The 21356-nt window shown below is 49.5% G+C and overlaps 7 protein-coding genes across 7 annotated transcripts; 4 read left to right on the top strand and 3 right to left on the bottom strand.

The window, feature by feature from the left end:
* Positions 1 to 62: 62 nt before the first annotated feature.
* Positions 63 to 2468, top strand: BCK2 (Bck2p; the record flags this gene model as incomplete). Its single annotated transcript, NM_211847.1, has 1 exon — positions 63 to 2468. One exon carries the CDS (start codon positions 63 to 65, stop codon positions 2466 to 2468), a length of 2406 nt encoding a protein of 801 aa, NP_986785.1.
* Positions 2469 to 2750: 282 nt separating this feature from the next.
* CCA1 (tRNA adenylyltransferase) lies at positions 2751 to 4352 on the bottom strand (the record flags this gene model as incomplete). The annotated part of the gene is made up of 1 exon (NM_211846.1): positions 2751 to 4352. One exon carries the CDS (start codon positions 4350 to 4352, stop codon positions 2751 to 2753), a length of 1602 nt encoding a protein of 533 aa, NP_986784.1.
* A 400-nt stretch (positions 4353 to 4752) lies between these two features.
* Positions 4753 to 7152, top strand: AGOS_AGR117C (AGR117Cp; the record flags this gene model as incomplete). The annotated part of the gene is made up of 1 exon (NM_211845.2): positions 4753 to 7152. One exon carries the CDS (start codon positions 4753 to 4755, stop codon positions 7150 to 7152), a length of 2400 nt encoding a protein of 799 aa, NP_986783.2.
* A 326-nt stretch (positions 7153 to 7478) lies between these two features.
* Positions 7479 to 10982, bottom strand: MSH6 (mismatch repair ATPase MSH6; the record flags this gene model as incomplete). The annotated part of the gene is made up of 1 exon (NM_211844.2): positions 7479 to 10982. One exon carries the CDS (start codon positions 10980 to 10982, stop codon positions 7479 to 7481), a length of 3504 nt encoding a protein of 1167 aa, NP_986782.2.
* A 367-nt stretch (positions 10983 to 11349) lies between these two features.
* ADK2 (adenylate kinase ADK2) lies at positions 11350 to 12105 on the top strand (the record flags this gene model as incomplete). The annotated part of the gene is made up of 1 exon (NM_211843.1): positions 11350 to 12105. The coding sequence occupies one exon, from the start codon at positions 11350 to 11352 to the stop codon at positions 12103 to 12105; it is 756 nt and encodes a 251-aa protein (NP_986781.1).
* Positions 12106 to 12285: 180 nt separating this feature from the next.
* On the top strand, positions 12286 to 14610 carry RAD3 (TFIIH/NER complex ATP-dependent 5'-3' DNA helicase subunit RAD3; the record flags this gene model as incomplete). Its single annotated transcript, NM_211842.1, has 1 exon — positions 12286 to 14610. The coding sequence occupies one exon, from the start codon at positions 12286 to 12288 to the stop codon at positions 14608 to 14610; it is 2325 nt and encodes a 774-aa protein (NP_986780.1).
* Positions 14611 to 14699: 89 nt separating this feature from the next.
* On the bottom strand, positions 14700 to 21164 carry BRR2 (ATP-dependent RNA helicase BRR2; the record flags this gene model as incomplete). Its single annotated transcript, NM_211841.1, has 1 exon — positions 14700 to 21164. The coding sequence occupies one exon, from the start codon at positions 21162 to 21164 to the stop codon at positions 14700 to 14702; it is 6465 nt and encodes a 2154-aa protein (NP_986779.1).
* Positions 21165 to 21356: the final 192 nt, after the last annotated feature.

The following is a 21356-nucleotide window of genomic DNA, read 5'->3' as shown; positions in this document are numbered from 1 at the left end:
AATACTAACACCGCCGAGACCTGGGAGCAGCAGGTGACGTACAAGGCGGAGTATACTGCGCGATGCGGCCTCAGAAGACACAGTTGCGCGCAACTGCCGATGATTGCGGTGGTGCGATCGAATCGACGTCGAAGTGGAAGATCCCGCACTACTACAAGAAGGCGTCCTCGGTGACACAGACAGTGATTTCGGATCTGAACCCGGCTACGAGCTCGCAGCAGTGTGCGACGTACTCACCGACCATGGCGCTGAACGGGGGCAACAATCGCATCAATATTATGAACACACCGGTGGCGGTCCAGCTGGAGGACCCAGACCAGCCGAAGACGCGGAAGGGCCAGAAGGCGAAGGCTAAGAAGAATGGCGAGATGGTGTTTGTGAACTTTACAGTGCAGGACACGACCGAGTCCCCAAAAAAGCCCAAGTCGTCACGTCGCGAGAAGATGCTGCGCATCTTCAAGAGCAGTGAGCAGCTGAAGCTGCGGCCGCATGATCTGGGCGAGCTGGCGCCCAGCTTGTCCAAAGAGCCCCGCTCGGCGCCCGCGTCGACGCCGGCCTCCGCCTCGAAGCGTAACTACAGTTCATTCCTCAAGTGCGGCAAGATTGGGAGCAGCATCAACAGCAGTGCCGGGAGCGCGGTCGGAAAACGCAGCGGCGTGCCGTCATCGCTGCATAACTGGAAAGCTGCTAGTAGCGAGGACGTGCTCATTAAGCGTTCCAGTTCAAGCGTTGCGGCGCTGCACCCACTACGGCAGCACACCAGGCCCCAACTTAGCAGATCCATGAGCGCCAACATTATGGGTGTCAACCACAGTCGGTACAATAGTCTCTCGCCTGTTGTATCCCACAACAGCGCAGGCTCATCGGGTGCAGTGGGTGCTGTTGGAGAACCGGATAGCAAGATTGATTTGCTGAAGAAGAGGTTTCTTCAGACGGCCACTTATCTGCATGGCGACCCCAGCGACTACGGTACTGCGACGAAGTCCCCGACAGGAAATCCCCACACTAGCAAGATTCCTATGGGGATGGACGTTCAGGACTTCGGCAGCACAAACATGTATGATGATTATGATGATAGTGACGAGATAGGGGAGGCAGATTTCGATCCACATTATTTGGGAACATCAGAAGATGGCTACAAAATGCAGCTCTCAGATAACGGACAGGACGGTGCTGCTACTTTGAAACCTAATTTGCATACGTCTGACACATTCTCTGGTAGCTATTATCAGGTGGACGAAAATGATGCCTCGATTGCTTTTAGCAAAATGTTCACAAGGAAAAGAGCAAACACTGGCGGGTCCCTAAGTTCTTTTGTTTCTAATACACAAACCATATCGCCCTATAACATCCCCGGTAATATCAGCACGCATTCAATTCCTTCGCAGCGCTATTCTCCCATCAGATCCCACTCCCCGGGGCGGCCGCGATCCAATACACGTGGTTCTTTAACACACAGAAATACGCGTGATCTGAGTTCAGCATACTTGTCTGCAAATAATGTTAGTGGCTTGTCTTCGCAGTCAGGTGCTGCGTTGTTCAACCCGTCCGAACCTGTAGTCGGAATGGATACGTTTATTGATAGTCAGTACAAGTCAAGGTACGGGCAGAAGAAAAAGCATGACGGTGTTTGCGATACGCGCAAACCATACCAGGCTCCTGCAGGCTTCAGCAGTACTTCTTCCACATCGCATGCTTCCACTCCTTCGGTTGCAGATGCTGGAGGTCTCGGCAGCGGTCCCTTATCCATGGACCTAAATGGATTCTGGGCATTGGAACGGGATACGTCATTCATACACGACGTATACGACGAGCAACCTCTACCTTCCGCCAAGGGTATTCAAGCGGCAACTATAGAAGAAGACGAGGAGGTCGAGGTTGATCTGGGTTCCCTTCCAAACACCAGTAATAGTAGCAAATGCATTGAGCTGTCTTTGGAGCCGTCTACGTCTGTGGGGAGCTCTTCATGTCAGTATTACCATGAAACTCAAGGGTTTACGCTCATTAATACTGGTCTTGGTGCCACTACTGTCGCGCTACCGAAAAAGGATCGCCTGAAGCAGGAAGAAACTACACAGCATGGGGCCATGTTCTTTGGGGAGCCCCTGGGAGGTTATGCCGCTGCCCCAACAGATAGCAATCTTCTAGATGCTTACATGGACCTTGATCTGGAAAATACACTAACCCTGCTTTCAGGTGAAAATGATATAACCGGCTTGGACGTCAGTGGCGAAGGGAACATGGGGTATTCGACTATGTATCATGATGGGCTTGCCCCCTCGGCTGCTACTAACATATCTCCGACAACCCTCACTGGTGCGGAGGCCCATTCTGAGGATGAAACAACCAGTTCCGACGTACGCCACACACAACAGGCTCAACAGGTTTTTCTGCATTCCCGCTCGGTAGACGCTGACCAGCCACAGCCGCGAGTGGACTTTTATGGGTTAAATGATGGTAAGACATAGACAGCAGTCAAAGCTTTGCATTGATTACCAACCTACCTAATTACATATAAGGTGGAGAGGTCATCCTTGTTTCTATAAATTCCGTTGCTGTTAATGTATTTTGTCGCTAGTTCCTTAATATTTCAACTAGGTGGTTCTGCCGTTGACGCTTTGACAAGTCATCCACACGGGCGGCCTGCCAAATTTTGAACTTATATCTTCCTCAGCTAGTGCCAACGTCTACATGTATTGCATATCTAATAAAATGAACCGTTTATCTGTTGCCTGCTGTAGAGAGTCCAGTCATGGCTGGAAGTCCTGTCTATGAGCTTGTAGCCAGTCTGCGAGTTGCTCGGAAGTACCGTGTGGATGTTCAAGTTGCCACTCAACCATCATGGACATTGCGCGGCTCATCCATGGACCACCCTTCGTGCCAAGCAGTTTTACTAACTGGTTGCCATCAATCATAGGGCGTAACTTGTGTGCATCCTCGAGGCCCTCCTCGCGGACGTGCTGCTCAAACCGCCCGTACAAGCCAATCAGAGCCAAGCGGGCGTCTTCGTTGGCAGCCAGAAAGTACTGACAAGCCATCGCTGTGTAGTGGCACTGTCGCCAGTGGTCCTCTAGCCCGCGCAGCTGTAGTCCTACGCGTGCACGCGACCACGATCCGTAGTTCTCGACCATTTCATGATAATCGTCAATTGATCGCACCGCCATCTGAACGGCAGACACAGTAGCCCTGCCCAGCTTCAGCCCCTCGCGGACAATGCTTACAACGGCCTCGACTGGCTGCTTCTTCGTAGACGTGGCGTGGACCCCACGGAAGCGGGCCAGAACAGTAGAGAGCAGAAAACGCTCGCGGAATGCCTCGTCCTCCAACGCTGCCGCAAAGCCGGGACAGCGTTCCTTTAGCGCGCTCAGGTGCGCGCAAAGCGCCTCCACCTGGTAATCCATTCCCAACACGTGTTGCTCTGCGCCCCGGGGCAGCCCGTCAGGGCTCAAGAACACTGCTGGCAGCAGACCAGCCTCGCACAGCAGACGTAACCCGTATAGCGGGTCAGCACTCGTCAGCATCTTGTGCAGTTCCGTCCCCACGCGCTCGCGCGAGATCTTCCGCACCAGCGCCGCGTGGATGTCCCGGTACGCCATGCCCTCACGCGCCTCGTTGTCCAGCTCGAAGCCAAAGCGCGCAGCAAAGCGCACCAACCGCAGCACCCGCAGCGGATCGTCCAGAAACGTCTGCCGCGCAGGCATCGGTGTGCGCAGCACCCCTGCCGCAAGGTCCGCCAGCCCCCGCCCCGTGAAGTCCTCCACCACGCCCTCCAGAATGTTGTAGAACAGCGCGTTCAGCGTCGCGTCGCGGCGCATTGCGTCCTGCAGCGGCGTACCGAATTCCACCGTCGGCACCCGCGACTCCTCCGCGTACGTCTCGCTCCGCAAGTTCACAAAGTCCACTGCCACGCCCAGCACCGTCGTCGTGCACGTCTCCAGGTGCTTCGACCGCGCAGGATTGCGCTGGATCTTGTGCACGCCCCGCGCGCTCCCACCCTGCGCCTTCAGGAACTCCACCAGCCCGCTTGCAAACCGCTCGCCGGTCACGTTGTTCAGCACGATGTCCAGGTCCTCGCTCTCCAGCCCCAGCAGCTTGTCCCGCACCCAACCCCCCGCAATCCGCGGCCGCAGCCCCGCGTCTCCGAGCTGCGCGCAGTAATCGCGGATCACGTCGCAGATCCGACGCTCCAGCGCCGTCAACTGAATAGGGTTCACTAGAAGCCTGCCCATCTTTGCTGCTCCCGCGAGCCTCCGGCTGTCTGCCCGGCACCCAGAAAACTTTTCGCACCGCCGTGTTACCCGGCATCCCACACCCGCCCGCGCTCCCACGCCTACCCGCCACATCCTGCCCATGGACCCTGGCCGCCTCCTCCCCAATTCTAGACTGCTTCTGCACCTGCTAACATCGCCATGGGAAGCCCATCGCTTCGCCGAACGTTGCTCTCTGGTCACGTGATCGATAATGCAAAAATTTTCAGGGGTTCTATCAAGTTCAACTAAGGGAACCCCCTCTTTGGGCAGAATGAAGCATCACGCTTGAATAAACAAGCCATAAGCAGCAGCAAGAAGGCTATATACGGACAAATTCGGGAGTTGAAGCAGTTCATTAAGGTAGCTGGAACGCGGATACGAAGGTTCGGAAAATTTGGGACAGTATCAAGGAAAAAATCGGCGGGCGCAAAGGAATAAACAAGCCGAGGGAAGCTTGGCCTGAGACAGACAGCAGCCACGAACAGACCAGGACAGGCGCAGGATGAGCGGGAACCCGGACCACTTCGAGGGAGGGGTGCCGGTGTTCAGGCCGAGCTGGGAGGAGTTCCAGGACTTCTACAAGTACATGTTCCTGATCGACGAGTACGGGATGAAGTCGGGCGTGGTGAAGATTATCCCACCGCGTGAGTGGGTCGAGCGCCTGGGCGAGCGGCCCGGGGTGGAACAGCTGCGGCGGATCCACATCCGGTCGCCCATCCAGCAGCACGTGAGCGGATCGAAGGGGGTGTTTGTAGTGCAGAACGTGGAGCGGCAGAAGAGCTACAACATCATCCAGTGGAAGGACCTGGCGCAGGACTACCAGCTGCCGGACATGCGCGGGTACGGGGGCTCGCCCCCCCCCCCCGCCGCGGCGGGCGGTGCGCGGCCGCGGCCGTCGAACATACGCACCAGGACACAGGACTCGTTCAGCGATGAGGATTTCCGCGAGTTCCAAGAACACTACAACGTGGAGGGGCTGGCGCAGTACGATGACGAGAGCTTTCTGCGCGGCTTAGAGAACTACTACTGGAAGACGCTGAACTTCACGGAGCCCATGTACGGGGCTGACACACTGGGGACTCTGTTTCCGGACAGCCTCCATCAGTGGAATGTGTCGCGGCTGCCAAACTTGCTGGACCACCTGGAGGAGAAGGTCCCGGGCGTGAACCAGTCGTATCTTTATGCCGGGCTATGGAAGGCTTCATTTGCGTGGCACCTAGAGGACCAGGATCTGTACTCCATCAATTATCTCCACTTTGGGGCTCCCAAACAGTGGTACTCCATTCCGCAGGAAGACTCACACAAATTCTTCAAATTTATGCAGGAACAGTTCCCCGAGGAGTCCGCACAGTGCCGCGAGTTCTTGAGGCACAAGATGTTCATGGTTAGTCCCAAGGTGCTGGAACGGAATGGAATTAGGTGTAACAGTATCGTGCATAGACAGCACGAATTTATGGTTACCTACCCATACGGTTATCACTCCGGGTTTAACTACGGATACAATCTTGCGGAGTCTGTGAATTTCGCTCTAGAGTCGTGGTTGCCGATAGGAGAGAAGGCCAAAAAGTGTATGTGTGTCGATGATTCCGTTGGGATTGACATACAGAAACTGAAGTCGGCGTATTTCCGCTCTTTGCAAGAGGATCGTGCCGGCTCAGCCGACCCGGAACCACCTCGGAAGCGCCTGAAGCAGGAGCCGAATACATCTTCTTTTGTTCAAGCCCCGATTTTAGATACAGGCGACTCATTGAAGTCCTTCAATGAGCTGATTAACCACTCAGCATACGAATTACAAGCCATGGAAGATAATCCGAACCAGAGATCTATCAGATCTACGACTCCAAATCAATATTTTAGTAACCCGTCGATATCCCGGATGTCATCGCCGCTGCTTTCACGAATGATGGATTTGTCGAATATCGTGGAGCCCACTTTGGAGGATCCCACTCTGAAGTTCAAACGAAAGGTGGTGGCACAGGATACAAGTAATGCTATGGCACCGAATCCGGTTTCAGGTGTCGGTGCTCCAGTTACTAGCGTTTGCGTCGGACCGCCAGCTCTCAATAACCTTCATGAAGAAAGCGTGCTAGCGCTTTCCTTGGCTTCAATGGCCAACAGTGGAAACTCTTCGCCAAGGAATGCTTTACCGCCGCTAAATAGTGCAGTCGGTAACTCCAGACCTTATACTCCAACTGGTGACGCTATTTTAGCGCCTAGACCATCATATGACCAAAACCCCTTGTCCTATTACTCAACACAAACCACCAAGTCGCCCATGCCTCTATTTAAGCGTATCAATTCGCCCAATAGAGTTACTCTGAATATATCTCGAGAATCGTCGCGGTCGCCAATTTCATTCGGTTCCGAGTATGGTAAGCCCCCGCTATCTAAACCACATCCGCTAAACGCGGGTGCGGTTAACTTGACATCGTTGAATCAGGTTTCTACGATCGAAAGAAATATTCCATCTCATAGGGATAGATCCGCGAAGGCTTATCATGGTGACAAGGTGAATATACATGGAGTCAGCTCAGGAAAGTTTGTAGGGCATCAAATCAATGATAGTCTGGCCTTGCTAAACGATGATGCGCTCACAAATTCAGTACTACCTGGTGCGGGCAGACCTGAAAGAGCGACATCGCCAACTTCGAAGATATCCGCTGAGGAGATCATCATTTCCGACAAAGGGAAAGCCTACGTATGCCAAGAGTGTCAAAGACAGTTTTCTTCAGGCCATCATTTGACGAGGCATAAAAAATCCGTTCATTCTGGTGAGAAACCACATTCGTGTCCAAAATGCGGTAAGAAATTCAAAAGACGAGATCATGTCCTACAGCATTTGAATAAAAAGATACCTTGTGTTACGGAAAAACATGAAGACCCCGCCACAGCAACTGCTTGAACACGGTTTATTGACAAGCAAAAGTTTTTTTATCAGTTTCCATTATTTTTCGTTAATTTATTTGTTTTGTTGGTTGTATTCTGATGGTTGCTAAAGGGACATGGATAAGGGAAGTAAATAAATAGAAGTTGTAAAATAGTAATAATTGTTAGGTGACATTTAACCTGAAAATAATCTTTATCGTATTGTATATTACCTTTGGATACCTTGAATGTATCATTTTGAAGTTATTATTATATAACTTTTGAAAACAAAATTGAACTTTAATAACAAATAAGGAGGAAAGTTGTTTCGAACAACTTAATTTAGATATACCTACATATAAATTAGTTTTCATTAAGGCCATCCACCATAGAGATAATATTTCTGAGAACATTTGCTTTAATTCTTTTATCATAATATTTAACGCCTTCTCCTGACCCAAGGGCAGTTTTCTTCAGTCCATCGCCGAACACCAATCTGACAAAATCACTTTGTAAGCCTAAAGGTACAACATGCTCGTCATTAATATACCTCTTCCGCTCCTTCAGTATCCGGGATGTGTGTTCAAAGCTTTCAGCTGCCCTTTCTGCGTTTTCTACCACTGATCTAGGAATTCCGCACATAGCTGCGACATGCATTCCGAATGAACCCTCACTCTGTCCCTCTATTAGTTTGTACAAAAATGTCACTTTTTTAGAACCCTCATCAACCAGAATGGCCATTTGTAGTGGCTTGACCATAGGGTGGTGCGTAAAACTTTGACCTAAGGTTCCATAGTGCGTCGCAAAGAACCCTAAGCTCTGGACATGTGTTGAAATGTGGTGAAGCACACCTTCTGCTATCGCAAAACCATCGCTGGAAGATCCCCCTCTACCTAGTTCGTCTAGGACAATTAGGGTTCTATTGGTAGCCATATCTAAAATCTTCCTTGTCTCACTCAGTTCCACAAAAAAAGTGGATTTTCCTTGCATGATATTATCATTGGCACCAAGTCTAGTCATGATTCGATCCATTGGCGACAACTCTGCATCTTCACAAGGAACGTAGCAGCCCAATTGAGCCATAATTACAGCTATGCATGTCATTCTCAAAATAGTGGATTTTCCCGCCGCATTAGCACCTGTTAACAGAGCAATTTGGGCAGTACTTTTACCCAGGTGCACGTCGTTAGGAATGAATTCAGTGGCACCGTTAACACCTGCATTATAACAAGGATGCCGCAGCTCTTTGAAAGACAGATAACCGTTTAGCTTGTGGCCTGTGGTTGGGTCGATCTCATCCTTAAAATTCGGCCGACAAGCAGGAAATCCTAGAGATTCGGAAGTCCGCGCCAGAGATAGGATACAATCAATATTCGATATGGCCTTAATAGTAGGGAACCAAGTAGTCGAAAAATTTTGATCAAATTTTTGATATAGTCTACCCTTTAAGCCTTCTTCAAGTATCTTATGAAGCTCCCTTGCTTCTGCCATAGAGCGCGCTAACTTCTGTACCTTTGGAGAATAGTAACGCTTTGTAGACTTGTTAGCTCCCAGTTGGGTCCAATTAGATGGCACACTCTTTGCAATTGAGATGGGTAGCTCTATCGTATAGAGTTCTTTCCCAGAATCCTTATATTGGATTTTAGAACATTTAAAAGACCTCTTGTACTCACTCAAGACAGCATCCAATTCTTCTTCCAAAGCACGCATTTTGGACAGGGAAACATCAAAATCAGGCTCCACCCCGGCATTTGGTACAACTTTCCCCTCGCTAACGGCCATATTGCGATCGTAAAGGGTAGTCCAAGATTCGACGTCGGATTTGAGGGTCGATGGTATATCATGTAAGAACCTGGAAAGTGAACCAGACAGCTCATACTCATTCAGAGATGATATCAATCGTACTATGTTCTCGAACCCACAAATCACCTTGTCAAAATCTTTAATAGGCAAGTTACCAGAATGTACCCGCGCCAGTAGTCGTTCTAAATCAGGTAACCCAGTTAAGGAGGATTCCAAGAGATCGCGTATCGGCATCTCATTTAACAGCTGATCTACAGAATCCAGACGCTCTTCAATGTGTTCTTTTCGTAGCAGCGGATGCATGACCCAAGTCCTCATTTGCCGTTTTCCCATGGGAGTAATGGCTCGGTTCACTAACTTGAATAAAGTCCCTTTATCTGTCCCATCAAATGAATTGGCAAAAATCTCCAAGTTTTGGAGCGTGATACCATCAAGAACAAGCGATGTCTGTGCTTTTAGAGGGTTATACTCCTCCACCATTCCCATCGATAGCAGAGATTTGTCCAGTTTCAACCATTGCAAGTATGACAGCAGTCCGCCAAAAGCGCTAAAACCCACCTTTTTACCCTGGTCATAGTATTGCTTTAAAATGGCTGGCCACGAGTCCATGCCTGCAAAATATCCGCCATTGGATACTTCATCAAATGTGCGGGCGTAATCGTAAAACTCCGCCGAGGTGCGATAGTTGAAGATGCAATCCGGCTGGGAATTGAATTTGACAATCTTATGTGCAATTACAGAGAGATTGCGCTTCTCCATAACGACTTCCTTGGGCCTGACCTGCGCCATTAGGGTGTCCAGTTGGGTGCACTCGCTGTCATCTTCAAACTCAAGAAGGCATATCCGGCCTGTAGCTGTGTCGATAAATGCAGTGCCAAATAGCCGCCCCTGTTGCTGGGCTTCTGGCGGCACTGCTTCACCCCGCTCCATCGCATAGAGAGCAAGCGGTGCCTCGTGGATGGAAAGACAGTACGTGGACTGGTCCGAGTGGAGCATTTTCAGGTCCGTCAGAGTACCACCGGAGAGCACGCATTGCAGCTCACGTTCCACAATCCCTTTATTACCCTCGCGCATCTCCTTCGCCAGCATCGACTCCTTCTGATCTACTTTGGCAACCTTGTACCCGTGCTGTATGAACTGCGACGCCCAGTAGTCGAAGGACATCTCGGGAATGCCGGCTAGCTGCATGTTTGCGCGCCCGCCGCCCGCAATCTTAAGGTCAAACAGTTGGTTGGCCAAATGTGCATCCTTCTCATAAAGTTCGAAGAACTTGCCCTTCTTGAAGAACACAATGCAGTCCCACATCTTCGACTTAATCTGCCAGTACTGCTTTTCAAACGGCGTGAACCGAGCCCACGCCTGCGCCGGGATGTGCAGTGTCCGCGGATCGTACTCCGGGTCCGATGGCGGCCGCCCGGCCGCGTCGCGCTCGTCGACCAGCCATTGGTACCGCTCCTCGTTGTTCTTGCTGAAGTTCGAGTGCTTGCCCGGCGACACGTCCCGCACCGGGCGCACCGCGGGCGGCCGCCTCGCCGGCGGCGGAGCGGGCCGCCGCGGCTGTGCCGTGCGCGGCTTCGCCGCCAGCTCCAGAATATCGTCGTCGTCCTCCAGCAGCATCGACGCGTCCTTGTCGCCGCCGCCACGCTCCGGCACAAACTCCGCATCCTCGTCGTCCCCCGCCATCCGCCGTGTCTTGCGCCGCACCGCCACCACGTCCTCGTCGTCGCTCTCCTCCGCGTACGACACCGACCGCCGCCGCCGCGCGCTGCCCTGCGACTCCACTTGCGTTGCGCCCTCCTCCTTGACCGCCCCGTCGTCGTGTGCCGTCACAAACGTCGTCTCGCCCTCGTCTGATGCGTCCTCCACGAACAGCTGCAGCTGCTCCGCCTTGCACGGTGTCGACGTCTCCACCGCCGCGCCCCGCTGCGGCTCTGCGCCTGCCGCTGGCGACGTGCCGCCCATGCCCTTCTTGAAGAACGACATCAGAGTCGCCTGTTTCAGCCGCTTTTTGCCTGGCGTCATCTGCATCACCTTCTTGGACTGCTGCGGCGTTGATGGAGGCATTCTAGTCCTATTGGTGCCACTTTTGCGTACTGCTCGTAGCCGCTGCTGCGTTGTTTATTTTGTAGATCGTATTCCTTCGAAAACGCGTGAACTTGACTTTACGCGTATTTTTCCATCAACACTCCAGCACTAAAAGAAGTAGCTGGTGGCTTATGGTGGCCCTCTTACGGTTGGCTGCAAGCCCAGGAAGGACTGCCGGGGGCGTTGGTGTGTGGTGAGGCCAACCGGCAGCGCGGTCTTCGGTGGCCGTACGAATGGACGATCGGCGCGCGCACCTCGTGTTGCAGCTACGCACCACGGCGTACGGAGAGCCAGAAGGAGTCTGGATACGGCCGGCCATGGGCCCGCATACGCGCTACGGAGGCGGATGGCACGGCGTCGTGACGCGGCAAAAAAAAGCCGGCGGGCGCGCTCGCCGCCCGGTGTCGGACAGTCAGTAATGGCAGGGGCAGGTGCGATACGGTTACTGCTACTGGGGGCGCCCGGGGCCGGCAAGGGCACGCAGATGGGCAGGCTGCTGCAGCGTTTTCCCGGGCTGCAGGCGGTGGCGTCAGGCGACCTGCTGCGGCGCGAGATCGCGGCTGGCAGCCCGCTGGGCGAGCAGGCGGCAGCCCACATTGCTGCGGGCCGGTTGCTGCCGGACGCGCTGGTCAGCAGCGCGATACTGGACGAGCTGGCGCGGCGGCGGTGGCTGCACGGCGGCGCGTCGTGGCTGCTAGACGGGTTTCCGCGCACGGTGGCGCAGGCACAGGAGCTGGACGCCGCGCTGGAGCGCGCGGACGCCGCGCTGACGCTGGTGGTGGAGGTCGCGGTCCCGGAGGACGTGATTCTGGACCGCATCCAGAAGCGCTTTGTGCACGTGCCCAGCGGGCGTGTGTACAACCTGGACTACAACCCGCCGTGCGAGGCCGGCCGCGACGACGTGACGGGCGAGCCGCTGTCGCGGCGGCCCGACGACACACCCGAGGTCTTCTACAAGCGCATGCAGGAGTACGCTGCGACTGCGGGGCCGTTGAAGGAGCACTACGCGCGCCAGGGCATCCTGCGCACTGTGCGCGGCCCGACATCTGACATCGTGTTCCCGCAGCTTGAACGCCTCGTGCAAGCTCAGTTAGGTACGTAGCTAGAATCCGACATGCTCCGCAGCTGTTGCAGACGCCAGGAACGGTCTTGGGCTGGAGCTTGATTTTATAATGTAAGTAAGCCGCTGGATCATAAAAAAGCTACAAGAAAAGCTTCAACATCGACTGGACAGAAGAGCACAGACGTACAGCTCGCAGGGCGCAGCGGCACAGCTTGCACGATGAAGTTCTTTATCGATGACCTACCAGTGATCTTTCCATATCCGAAGATATACCCGGAACAGTACCAGTACATGTGCGATATCAAGAAGACGTTGGACGCAGGTGGTAATAGCATTCTGGAGATGCCTTCTGGCACGGGCAAGACGGTGTCGCTTCTGGCGCTGACGGTGGCGTACCAGATGCACTACAAGGAGCATCGGAAGATCATATACTGCTCGCGGACGATGTCCGAGATCGAGAAGGCGTTGGTGGAGCTGGAATCGCTGATGGACTACCGAGCCAAAGAGCTGCAGTACCAGGAGGAGTTCCGCGGACTCGGGCTCACGAGTAGAAAGAACCTGTGCCTGCACCCGCGGGTCAGCAAGGAGCGCAAGGGCACGGTGGTGGACGAGAAGTGCCGGCGGATGACGAACGGGCAGGCGAGGGCACGCAAGCAGCAGGACCCGGAGGCGAATGTGGAGCTGTGCAACTACCACGAGAACATGTACAATTACTCGCCCGAGGAGTACCTTCCGCTAGGGGTCTACTCGTTTGAGAAGCTGATCAGATACTGCGAGGATAAAACGCTGTGCCCGTACTTCACCGTACGGCGGATGATCTCGATGTGCAACATCATCATCTACTCGTACCACTACTTGCTCGACCCGAAGATCGAGGAGCGGGTGTCGCGAGAGGTCAGCAAAGATGCCATTGTGATCTTCGACGAGGCGCACAACATAGACAACGTGTGTATCGAGTCGTTGTCGCTGGATCTCACGAAGGACCTGCTGAAGCGGGCCTCGAAGGGCGCCAGCGTTCTCGGTAAGAAGGTGGAGGAGGTCCGTAGGGTTGACACGAAGAAGCTCCAGGATGAATACGACAAGCTGGTGCAGGGCTTGAGAGCGAATGATATTATGGAAGAGAATGAGGAGCCGCTGGTAGAGTCGCCTGTCCTTCCTGCAGACATTCTGAAGGACGCGGTCCCCGGAAATATCAGGCGCGCCGAACACTTTGTAGCCTTTCTGAAGAGATTCATCGAGTATCTGAAGACAAGAATGAAGGTCCTTCATGTTATTTCAGAGACACCCAATTCCTTTTTGCAGCACTTGAAACAGCTGACCTTCATTGATCGTAAGCCGCTTCGCTACTGTGCAGAAAGACTGTCCTTGCTGGCCAGAACTTTGGAGATTGATGAAGTCGAGGAGTTTAATGCCCTCAAAGATATTGCAACTTTTGCAACTCTGATCTCAACGTATGAGAGCGGGTTTTTACTAATTATAGAACCATATGAGATAGAAAATGCGGCAGTTCCAAATCCAATAATGCGATTCACGTGCCTTGATGCCTCCATTGCAATCAAACCAGTGTTTGAGAAGTTTTCGTCAGTTATTATTACATCGGGGACCATTTCTCCGCTTGACATGTACCCTCGAATGCTGAATTTTGAGACAGTTCTTCAAAAATCTTACTCCATGACGCTGGCGCAGAAGTCCTTCCTCCCAATGATTATAACCAAGGGGTCAGACCAGGTAGCCATCTCTTCTCGGTTTGAGATCAGGAATGATCCCTCAATTGTCAGGAATTATGGTTCCATATTGGTTGAATTTGCCAAGATTACTCCTGATGGTATGGTAGTGTTCTTCCCCTCATATTTATATATGGAATCCATTATTTCAACTTGGCAGACAATGGGGATTCTAGACGAGGTTTGGAAATACAAGCTCATCCTCGTGGAAACACCAGACGCACAGGAAACTTCTCTAGCTTTAGAGACTTACCGAAAGGCCTGCTCGAATGGGCGCGGCGCAATATTACTTTCTGTGGCCCGTGGGAAGATTTCTGAGGGAATTGATTTTGACCACCATTACGGTAGGACTGTATTGATGATTGGAATTCCTTTCCAGTACACTGAATCGCGTATTCTAAAGGCGAGGTTAGAGTTCCTAAGAGAAAACTATCAGATACGGGAAAATGACTTTTTATCCTTTGATGCAATGAGACACGCCGCTCAATGTTTGGGAAGAGTCTTGAGGGGTAAGGATGATTATGGCGTGATGGTGCTCGCCGATCGGCGATTCTCAAGAAAGAAAAACCAACTTCCAAAATGGATCGCACAAGGGCTCTCTGATGCTGACCTGAACCTTTCTACTGATATGGCGATAGCTAATACAAAACAATTCCTAAGGACGATGGCACAAGCAACTGATCCGAAGGACCACGAAGGTGTTTCTGTTTGGAATATCAAGCAACTGCTCGCTTACCAGCAGGAACAAAAAAGAAGAAAAGGGACTATGGGCGTCATAGAAGAGGAGGTTGACGAGGATATAGAACTACCAGATGCATAAGGGTGGAATAGGACCTTTATTTTTAAATAGAACAACATAGTGTTTATTGATCTATAAACAATTCAAAAGATAAAACCCTACTAAAAAGACTAAGGCTGGACATATACTTCGAAAGAAACCTCCTTGTCAGCGTCCACATAGGAATCACAGATACACCAGACAGTAATCACATGTTTTCCTGAATTAGGGATTGCTACGTCCAAAGTGTAAGTCTGTGATTCCTTGGAAAGTGCGACCTTGCGGATAGAGTATAGTTGCCGAGTTGCTGTCTCACCCACAAATATCCACCAATTTTCCAGTTTTTCATGAGGGAAACGCTCCGAAACTACAGCCAGCGATTCAGGTTCTTCATCCCTGGTGACAGTAACCCTAATCTGTTGGGGTTCGTTTGCAAGTACCGGGACAGAAGAATCCATTTCGTAATGTAATTCTATGTTTGGGTAACTGTTAACAAACAAAGCGACTTTATTCAATTCCTCCATTGGAAGGGATAAAATATTATCCCTTTCGTCATCTTCCAATGCCATAATATCATATACTGTCTCAACTTTGTATTCTGCACACTTCTTGAGAATCTGTTTATTAAAAGAAGGCACCTGTACCAACGGACTATCTGTGTCCCAACAGCCTTGGATCAACATCTGTAACAAATCCATGGCTGTAGTAGCACTCAGCCGACCATCTCCAGAAAGTATGTCTGTAATACCATTGACCAAAGGAACTGCGATGGCTAGTATATTATTCATGTCTGCGGTCAATTCCTTGTTTAACTTGATGCGAGAAAAATGGGTCTGCAATAGAACAAATACCTTAAATGAAGGTAACTCATTTTGTACACCAGCGGAAAACTGATACGGTAGATTTGCATGTATCTTCCGCAAAATATCATAATCTTCTTGCCTCATAGGAATGTCCTCATATTCTGAGGCAGATGCCAATATTTCTATGATAGACTTCAACTTCGTGCTTCTGGAGAGGGATTGCATGAACATGTGCATTGTTTGAAAACTAACATTGTGATGGGAACTTATCATACAACCATTCAGAGGCAAAATTTGCTCGTCCTCGTTCTCGTCCTCCTTTGGATTAGTTATTTCAATAATAGATGAATCAACTAGGTCATCAAGCGTATCTTGAACTAGGCCAGTCAAATAGGCGGATATTCCCAATGGTGAGGTATCCTTTACCCCATAGAAGCTTGGATTCGCATGTATTCTTCTATAGAAGTAGGTAAAGGTGATCCAATCGACGCAATCTTGTTTACTCTCAATTACTGATGTAGCAATGTCGTTAATGAGCCCGTCATGCAGGTAGTAGAGCATATAGCTCTCGGTAGGTAAGGACTCGTTTAAAAAATTTTTATAATATGCTTTCATGTCGTGTGTCGTCATTAGTATTACCTTCCCTGGATAGTCAGCATTCCCTTGAGCGGTACCGACAATTTCTAAAACGTCCGCCACAGGATAATTAACGTAACGATGCTCTCGGGGCTCATAATATTGTGTACCCATAATAATCACTGTTTCCGCAAACGGTGCCATTACGCAGAGATCTCTAGTAATAGCAATACATAAAATCAACTTTTGTTTCCAAGCTTGTTCCACAATAGCCTTATCAGAAGAAGACATTCCGTGATAAAAGAAACCGATACCATGCTTTAGCGACTCACGCAAGTTTCCATCTTCTACCTTAGGTAAATGGGTCTCCAAACCTAACTTTTGAGGACGCAAGGAATATTCCGTTCCCGCAGCGGCAGTTGCAAGTAGGACAGAAATATGAACACAATTTTTCCTACTTGGAACAAAAAGCATAACACTTGAGCCAGCTATCACAGAGTTTTGTACCGTCAGGAAGGCCGATTTGGCCATAGTCTCAATTAAAGACTCTTCATGCATCTTATGAAACGATTGTAAGTGGATCTGTAAGGGCATAACCCTTTCGTGAAAGGAGAAATTAAAAATTGTAGCTTTTTTAGCTCCGAGCCACTCTCCAACGTCGCGACCATTAGCGAGGGAGGTAGATAAACCGACTATACGCAAGGCCGTTTCAAGTTGACCCCGAATGAACAGCATTCTGGATATTATATTTTCATACCTTGCGCCAGGCAAGTCACTACTGATCATATGAAGATCATCTAGAATCAACAGCTCTAATGTCTGAATGTTTTTTCTTCTTTTCCAGCGACGAGAAAGCAGGTCAAACTGCTCTGGAGTCGCTAAGATTAAATGCGACTGGGCTAGCGTTCGAAGATTGTTAGTTAATTCCAATGTGAGTTTATTAATAACCTTTCCACCTGCCACATTTAAAAATCTGTTTCGCCAATCCTTCACCAGAAAATCAATTTTCTCCTGAGATGGACATATATAGACGGCACGTCCCTTACCATCTCTCCAGTGACTCAATAAAGCTAATTCTGCCATTGCAGTTTTACCCGAGCCCTTACAAGCTCCAATAAATACATTTTCATCGGTATGGTACAAGGCATTAAACACATGAGTTTGGAATTTGTTGAAAACCTTAAATGGGAAGAGTCCACTGAACGTCGGATCTAGCTCAGAAGTTTCAATCAAATTTCTTTCTTCTATACGAGTGTGTGGCGGAAATTTTCTCGGTAGATGTATATCTGTAAGCACCACGGGCACCTTATTGTCGCAATGTAACCATTTATCGGAGATTAAGGAAATAAAGTAATTTGGAGGAAGGTTAATCTGTTTAGAATGATCCAACTGAACAGAAAAATCCATTAAATGAGGTTCTCCAGAATTATCTTTATAGATGGTCAATTTATCGGTATGAAGAATACTTTCTCCATCAGTATCCTCAACCAAAAGTATGAAGGTTTCTGCGTAGCCATGAAGCCTGGAATCCCAATCCCAGTCAGCATTTACCTCAAGACTAAACTTTAGCAGACTAGGAGTTATTGGTTGAACGGAACACTCAATTTTTAACTTGGGGAACTTTTTCAGCAAATCATATGCGGCTTTACCATACTTCTCCGACCGGATAGCTTGCGCAACTTCCGCTGGAGAATCCAACGCTAAGTACTCAATCCATGGTAACGATGAAGCTTCGGTTCTGCGTATGACGTCAATTGGACAACTAGGGAATTGTCTGAATGGAGTATTTATGAGCCACATTCTCTTTTCAATGGATTTGCATAGATTTAGTATAACTTTCAACAATCGTGACCAACCCTTGCGAAGGGATATTTCAAACAAAGCCCTGAATATTCTACCAGCATTCTGCGTGATATATATCATGTCCGCGTTGAGAGCAAATCCATCTAATTTTAGGCGGGAAATATAGGACTGTAATAGAACATTTACCTTCGCTAAAGGGCTAGAGCTATCCTCTTGAATAGGAATTGGAGCTCGCTCGAGTAGATTTGCGAGTTCATTCCTCTCTTCCTGTCTGGCGGAGACATATTTAAATTCATCTGATTTTGCGAAAAGGCGTAATATATCCATTTGGTCAAGATGCATATTTAGCTCACCATTGTAAGTCGCAATTGTAGTGTAGCTAATATAATATTGGGACGCAATCCTACCCAAATCTGTCGATTGTACATCACCAGTGACCGGGTTGTACACAATTAGGTTGTTTTCATGTAGCAAGCGAAGAGCAGCATGTGCCAACCTCTCCCTATAAGATAAAAGTGCAGCATCGGTTTCAATTTCATCTGCTACCTTGTAAAGCTTAGGATCTTTGAGCATTCGCACGTAAAGGTACGTGTTACCAAGCCAGTCAACAATGTCGATCCTATTTTTGACTGTGCCAAGTACAATTTCGGCATTGGCATTATCCGGCAATTTGCTAATAAATTGGGACTCTATTGGTAGCTGTTGATTCAAAATTGCCAAGAAGTAATGAATATTCGATTGGTTTGTTATTATAATGCCCTCACCGAACGTATCATAACGTGGCCTACCTGCTCTGCCAAGCATCTGCAAAACTTCCTGAGAGGAAAGAGAAACCCATGAACCCTTCTGAGGAGAATACATCTCTGTTCCTTTAATGATAACAGTATGGGCAGGTAAATTAACACCCCAGGCAAGGGTGGAAGTGGATACTAATACTTTTATCAAACCGTCAGCAAAAAGATCTTCGGCCAAAGATCTGTCATCTCTTGATAGACCAGCGTGATGTATACCGAAACCATGTTGTACAACATCACCAAAGCTTTTGTCCGTTATATTCTCAGTTTCTCTCTTCAAGATTTCCGCAGAGCCCGCATCCTGTGGAGCGAAACTGCTTATCTTGTCCTCTTCAAGTAGTTTATCCCTTAACCATATGGCAGTTCTAGCGGTATCTTTCCGGGAATGAACAAATACTATTACCTGATGGTTTTCAGCAACAGATTCCAAGACCTTTTCATAACATACCTGGTTCATTGCATTCACTCTCTTAACAGAATTTGTTTCAGTTATACCGCAGAACTGCTGAGCAAGTGGGCATGGCCTGAAAGACGCATCAAAGTAGAACAAACCGTCAGATGGAACTCGCAGGAATTCAGCAATATCTGTATAGTTAGGTAGGGTAGCAGAAAGGGCTACAACCCTGGTCTCGGTTGAGCCTTGTGTTTCCAAACGTGCAACGATACTTTCTATCACCGGCCCTCTTTCGTCATGCAGTAAATGTACTTCATCGATAATCAGCAGTTGAACCAGTTTTGTATAGTGCCTGTTCAACCCATTTCTTGTTATAACATCCCACTTTTCGGGTGTAGAGACCAAAATCTGAGCTTCCATAATTTGCTGTCTAGTTAAGTTAGAATCGCCTGTAAGTTCGGCTACTTTCAAGCCATACTGTTGCAACCTCCTTTGAAATTCCCGAACTTGCTCCTGGACCAGCGCTTTCAATGGCGCAATATAAACGACCTTGAACTTAGATGTGTTGAATGACTTAGTCTCTGCCTTGTAATATTTTGATAACAAACGAAGGATGGCAAGTACCGCAACATTTGTCTTACCGGCACCAGTTGGGGCGCAGAGAAGCATATTTTTATCTGTGCCAAATGCGATAGGGTAGACTTCTGACTGTATGCGATTCAAAGTTTTCGTTTCCGCTGTTGGAAATGACTTCTGTGCCCAATCAACTAAGGAACTGATAGAAACCAGTGGGAAATTATCTACTGGTTTTGGAGGAGCAGGAATATGTATCTCTTCATGAGTAGACTTTATCCTCTTAAATGAGTTGTCCGGTAACAAAACTTTTGTGCTTGTCAAAAGCGCCGAACCCTGTTCAAATGTCAGAGCACTCAGATCCAGAAGATTATCATCTTCTGAGAGAGAAAACTTTGGTTTCTTTTCGCTCTTATGCGGCGAATCCACAGCTTCGACAACGCTGCTCCGACGTTTCCCAGTGTGTAAAGCCCTGCGATACTCCTCGGCTAACGTTGATTGGCCACTAGAGGACATCTGCGCTAGAATCGTATCCACCTCGGTTTTTCCAGCCCGCGCAAGCCTGCTTCCCCAACGCAGCACGTGCCGATTATTGAGGATATGAGCTATTAGATCTTCATATTGAGGGCCTATAGCTCGCCCAAGTGCCGCTTTTAATTCATTTTCTTCGACCTCTGCTTCCAAACTTTTCAAGACATCTGCAGTTATTGCTCGTACGTTTTCCATAGGTGTGCCCGTCACTTCTGCAAGCTTGCGATCAACATAATGCTCGTCTACCATGGATAGATCCAGATCGCTATGCTTTGTGGCCTTTGTGCCTTGGAATTCTAATATATCACCTGTGCTATCGCCGGGCTGATCGGTCTGATTTTCCCTCCCAAGATCATCTAAGTCACCAACATCAGCTTCCTCTTCTTCCACTTCTATTTGAGCAAGCAGTGGGTTTTCGGGTTCGTCTTCTTCCGGTTCGCTATCTTCCCCTACTGGCAGTGATTCATCCCGCTGCATCATCTGGCCCTCCGTATAGTCCTGTATGCGCTTCGACATATTCACCAATTCGTGGAACTCACTAGGCGCTATTGAAGTCGCCAGGTCGCGTTCTAGCAGCTCCTTCTTCGCCTTCATATCATGATCCGACGTCGCCTCGTCTTCCTTTAATAGCTGTATCACCAAATCTGTCGCGCTCAAGATTACTGCGCGCGGCAGATCGTCCCCCAGCAGGGCGGACACCCATCCCAAGATATCTTCGTACGCTGCACGGGACTGCTCAGTGCTTGGATAGTATTTCAACGACTCAATATCATGCGATAGCACACTTGCACGACCGCGGTCCCTTGGTGCGACAGCGGCACGTTTGCCGACCTCTTTCCTCGCAATCTCTCGTACAGCTCGTTCCCTTTCCTCCTCGGGCACTGTGCCAGCGCTCCGCTGGCCCATCTCTTTCACTGATATTTTACCGGCCATCGACCGCGGCTGCGAGAGAGCCGCGTCTTTCATTGGGTCACTAGTATTCTCTTGCAGTCGTCTGTCCGCACGAAGGACCTTACTGGACATCTCATCGTAGCGATAAACTTCGCGTATCTTTCTCTTTCTTTCATCATATGCATTTTCAGACATGCTTCCTTTATGGCCAGCTAATTCACGCTCTGTCATAAGTGTTAACTGAGCCTGCAAGCACACTTCACCAGGTCGATGAGGTCTTGATTAAGGTTACCGAAGAGTAGTAAATTTTTCGATATCACTACATACGATAGAATAGCTGCTCGCTACCTCCAGATGTTAACGACTGACTACACTGGCATCTCTCCTCAACGACTAAGCTAGTCGTTAACCACTAGCTAAAGG

This window comes from Eremothecium gossypii, chromosome VII, assembly GCF_000091025.4.
Source record: "Eremothecium gossypii ATCC 10895 chromosome VII, complete sequence".
Classification (NCBI taxonomy): Eukaryota; Fungi; Ascomycota; class Saccharomycetes; order Saccharomycetales; family Saccharomycetaceae; genus Eremothecium; species Eremothecium gossypii.
Note: the sequence above shows the minus strand (reverse complement) of the source record. Positions and strands in the feature narration are given on the sequence as shown.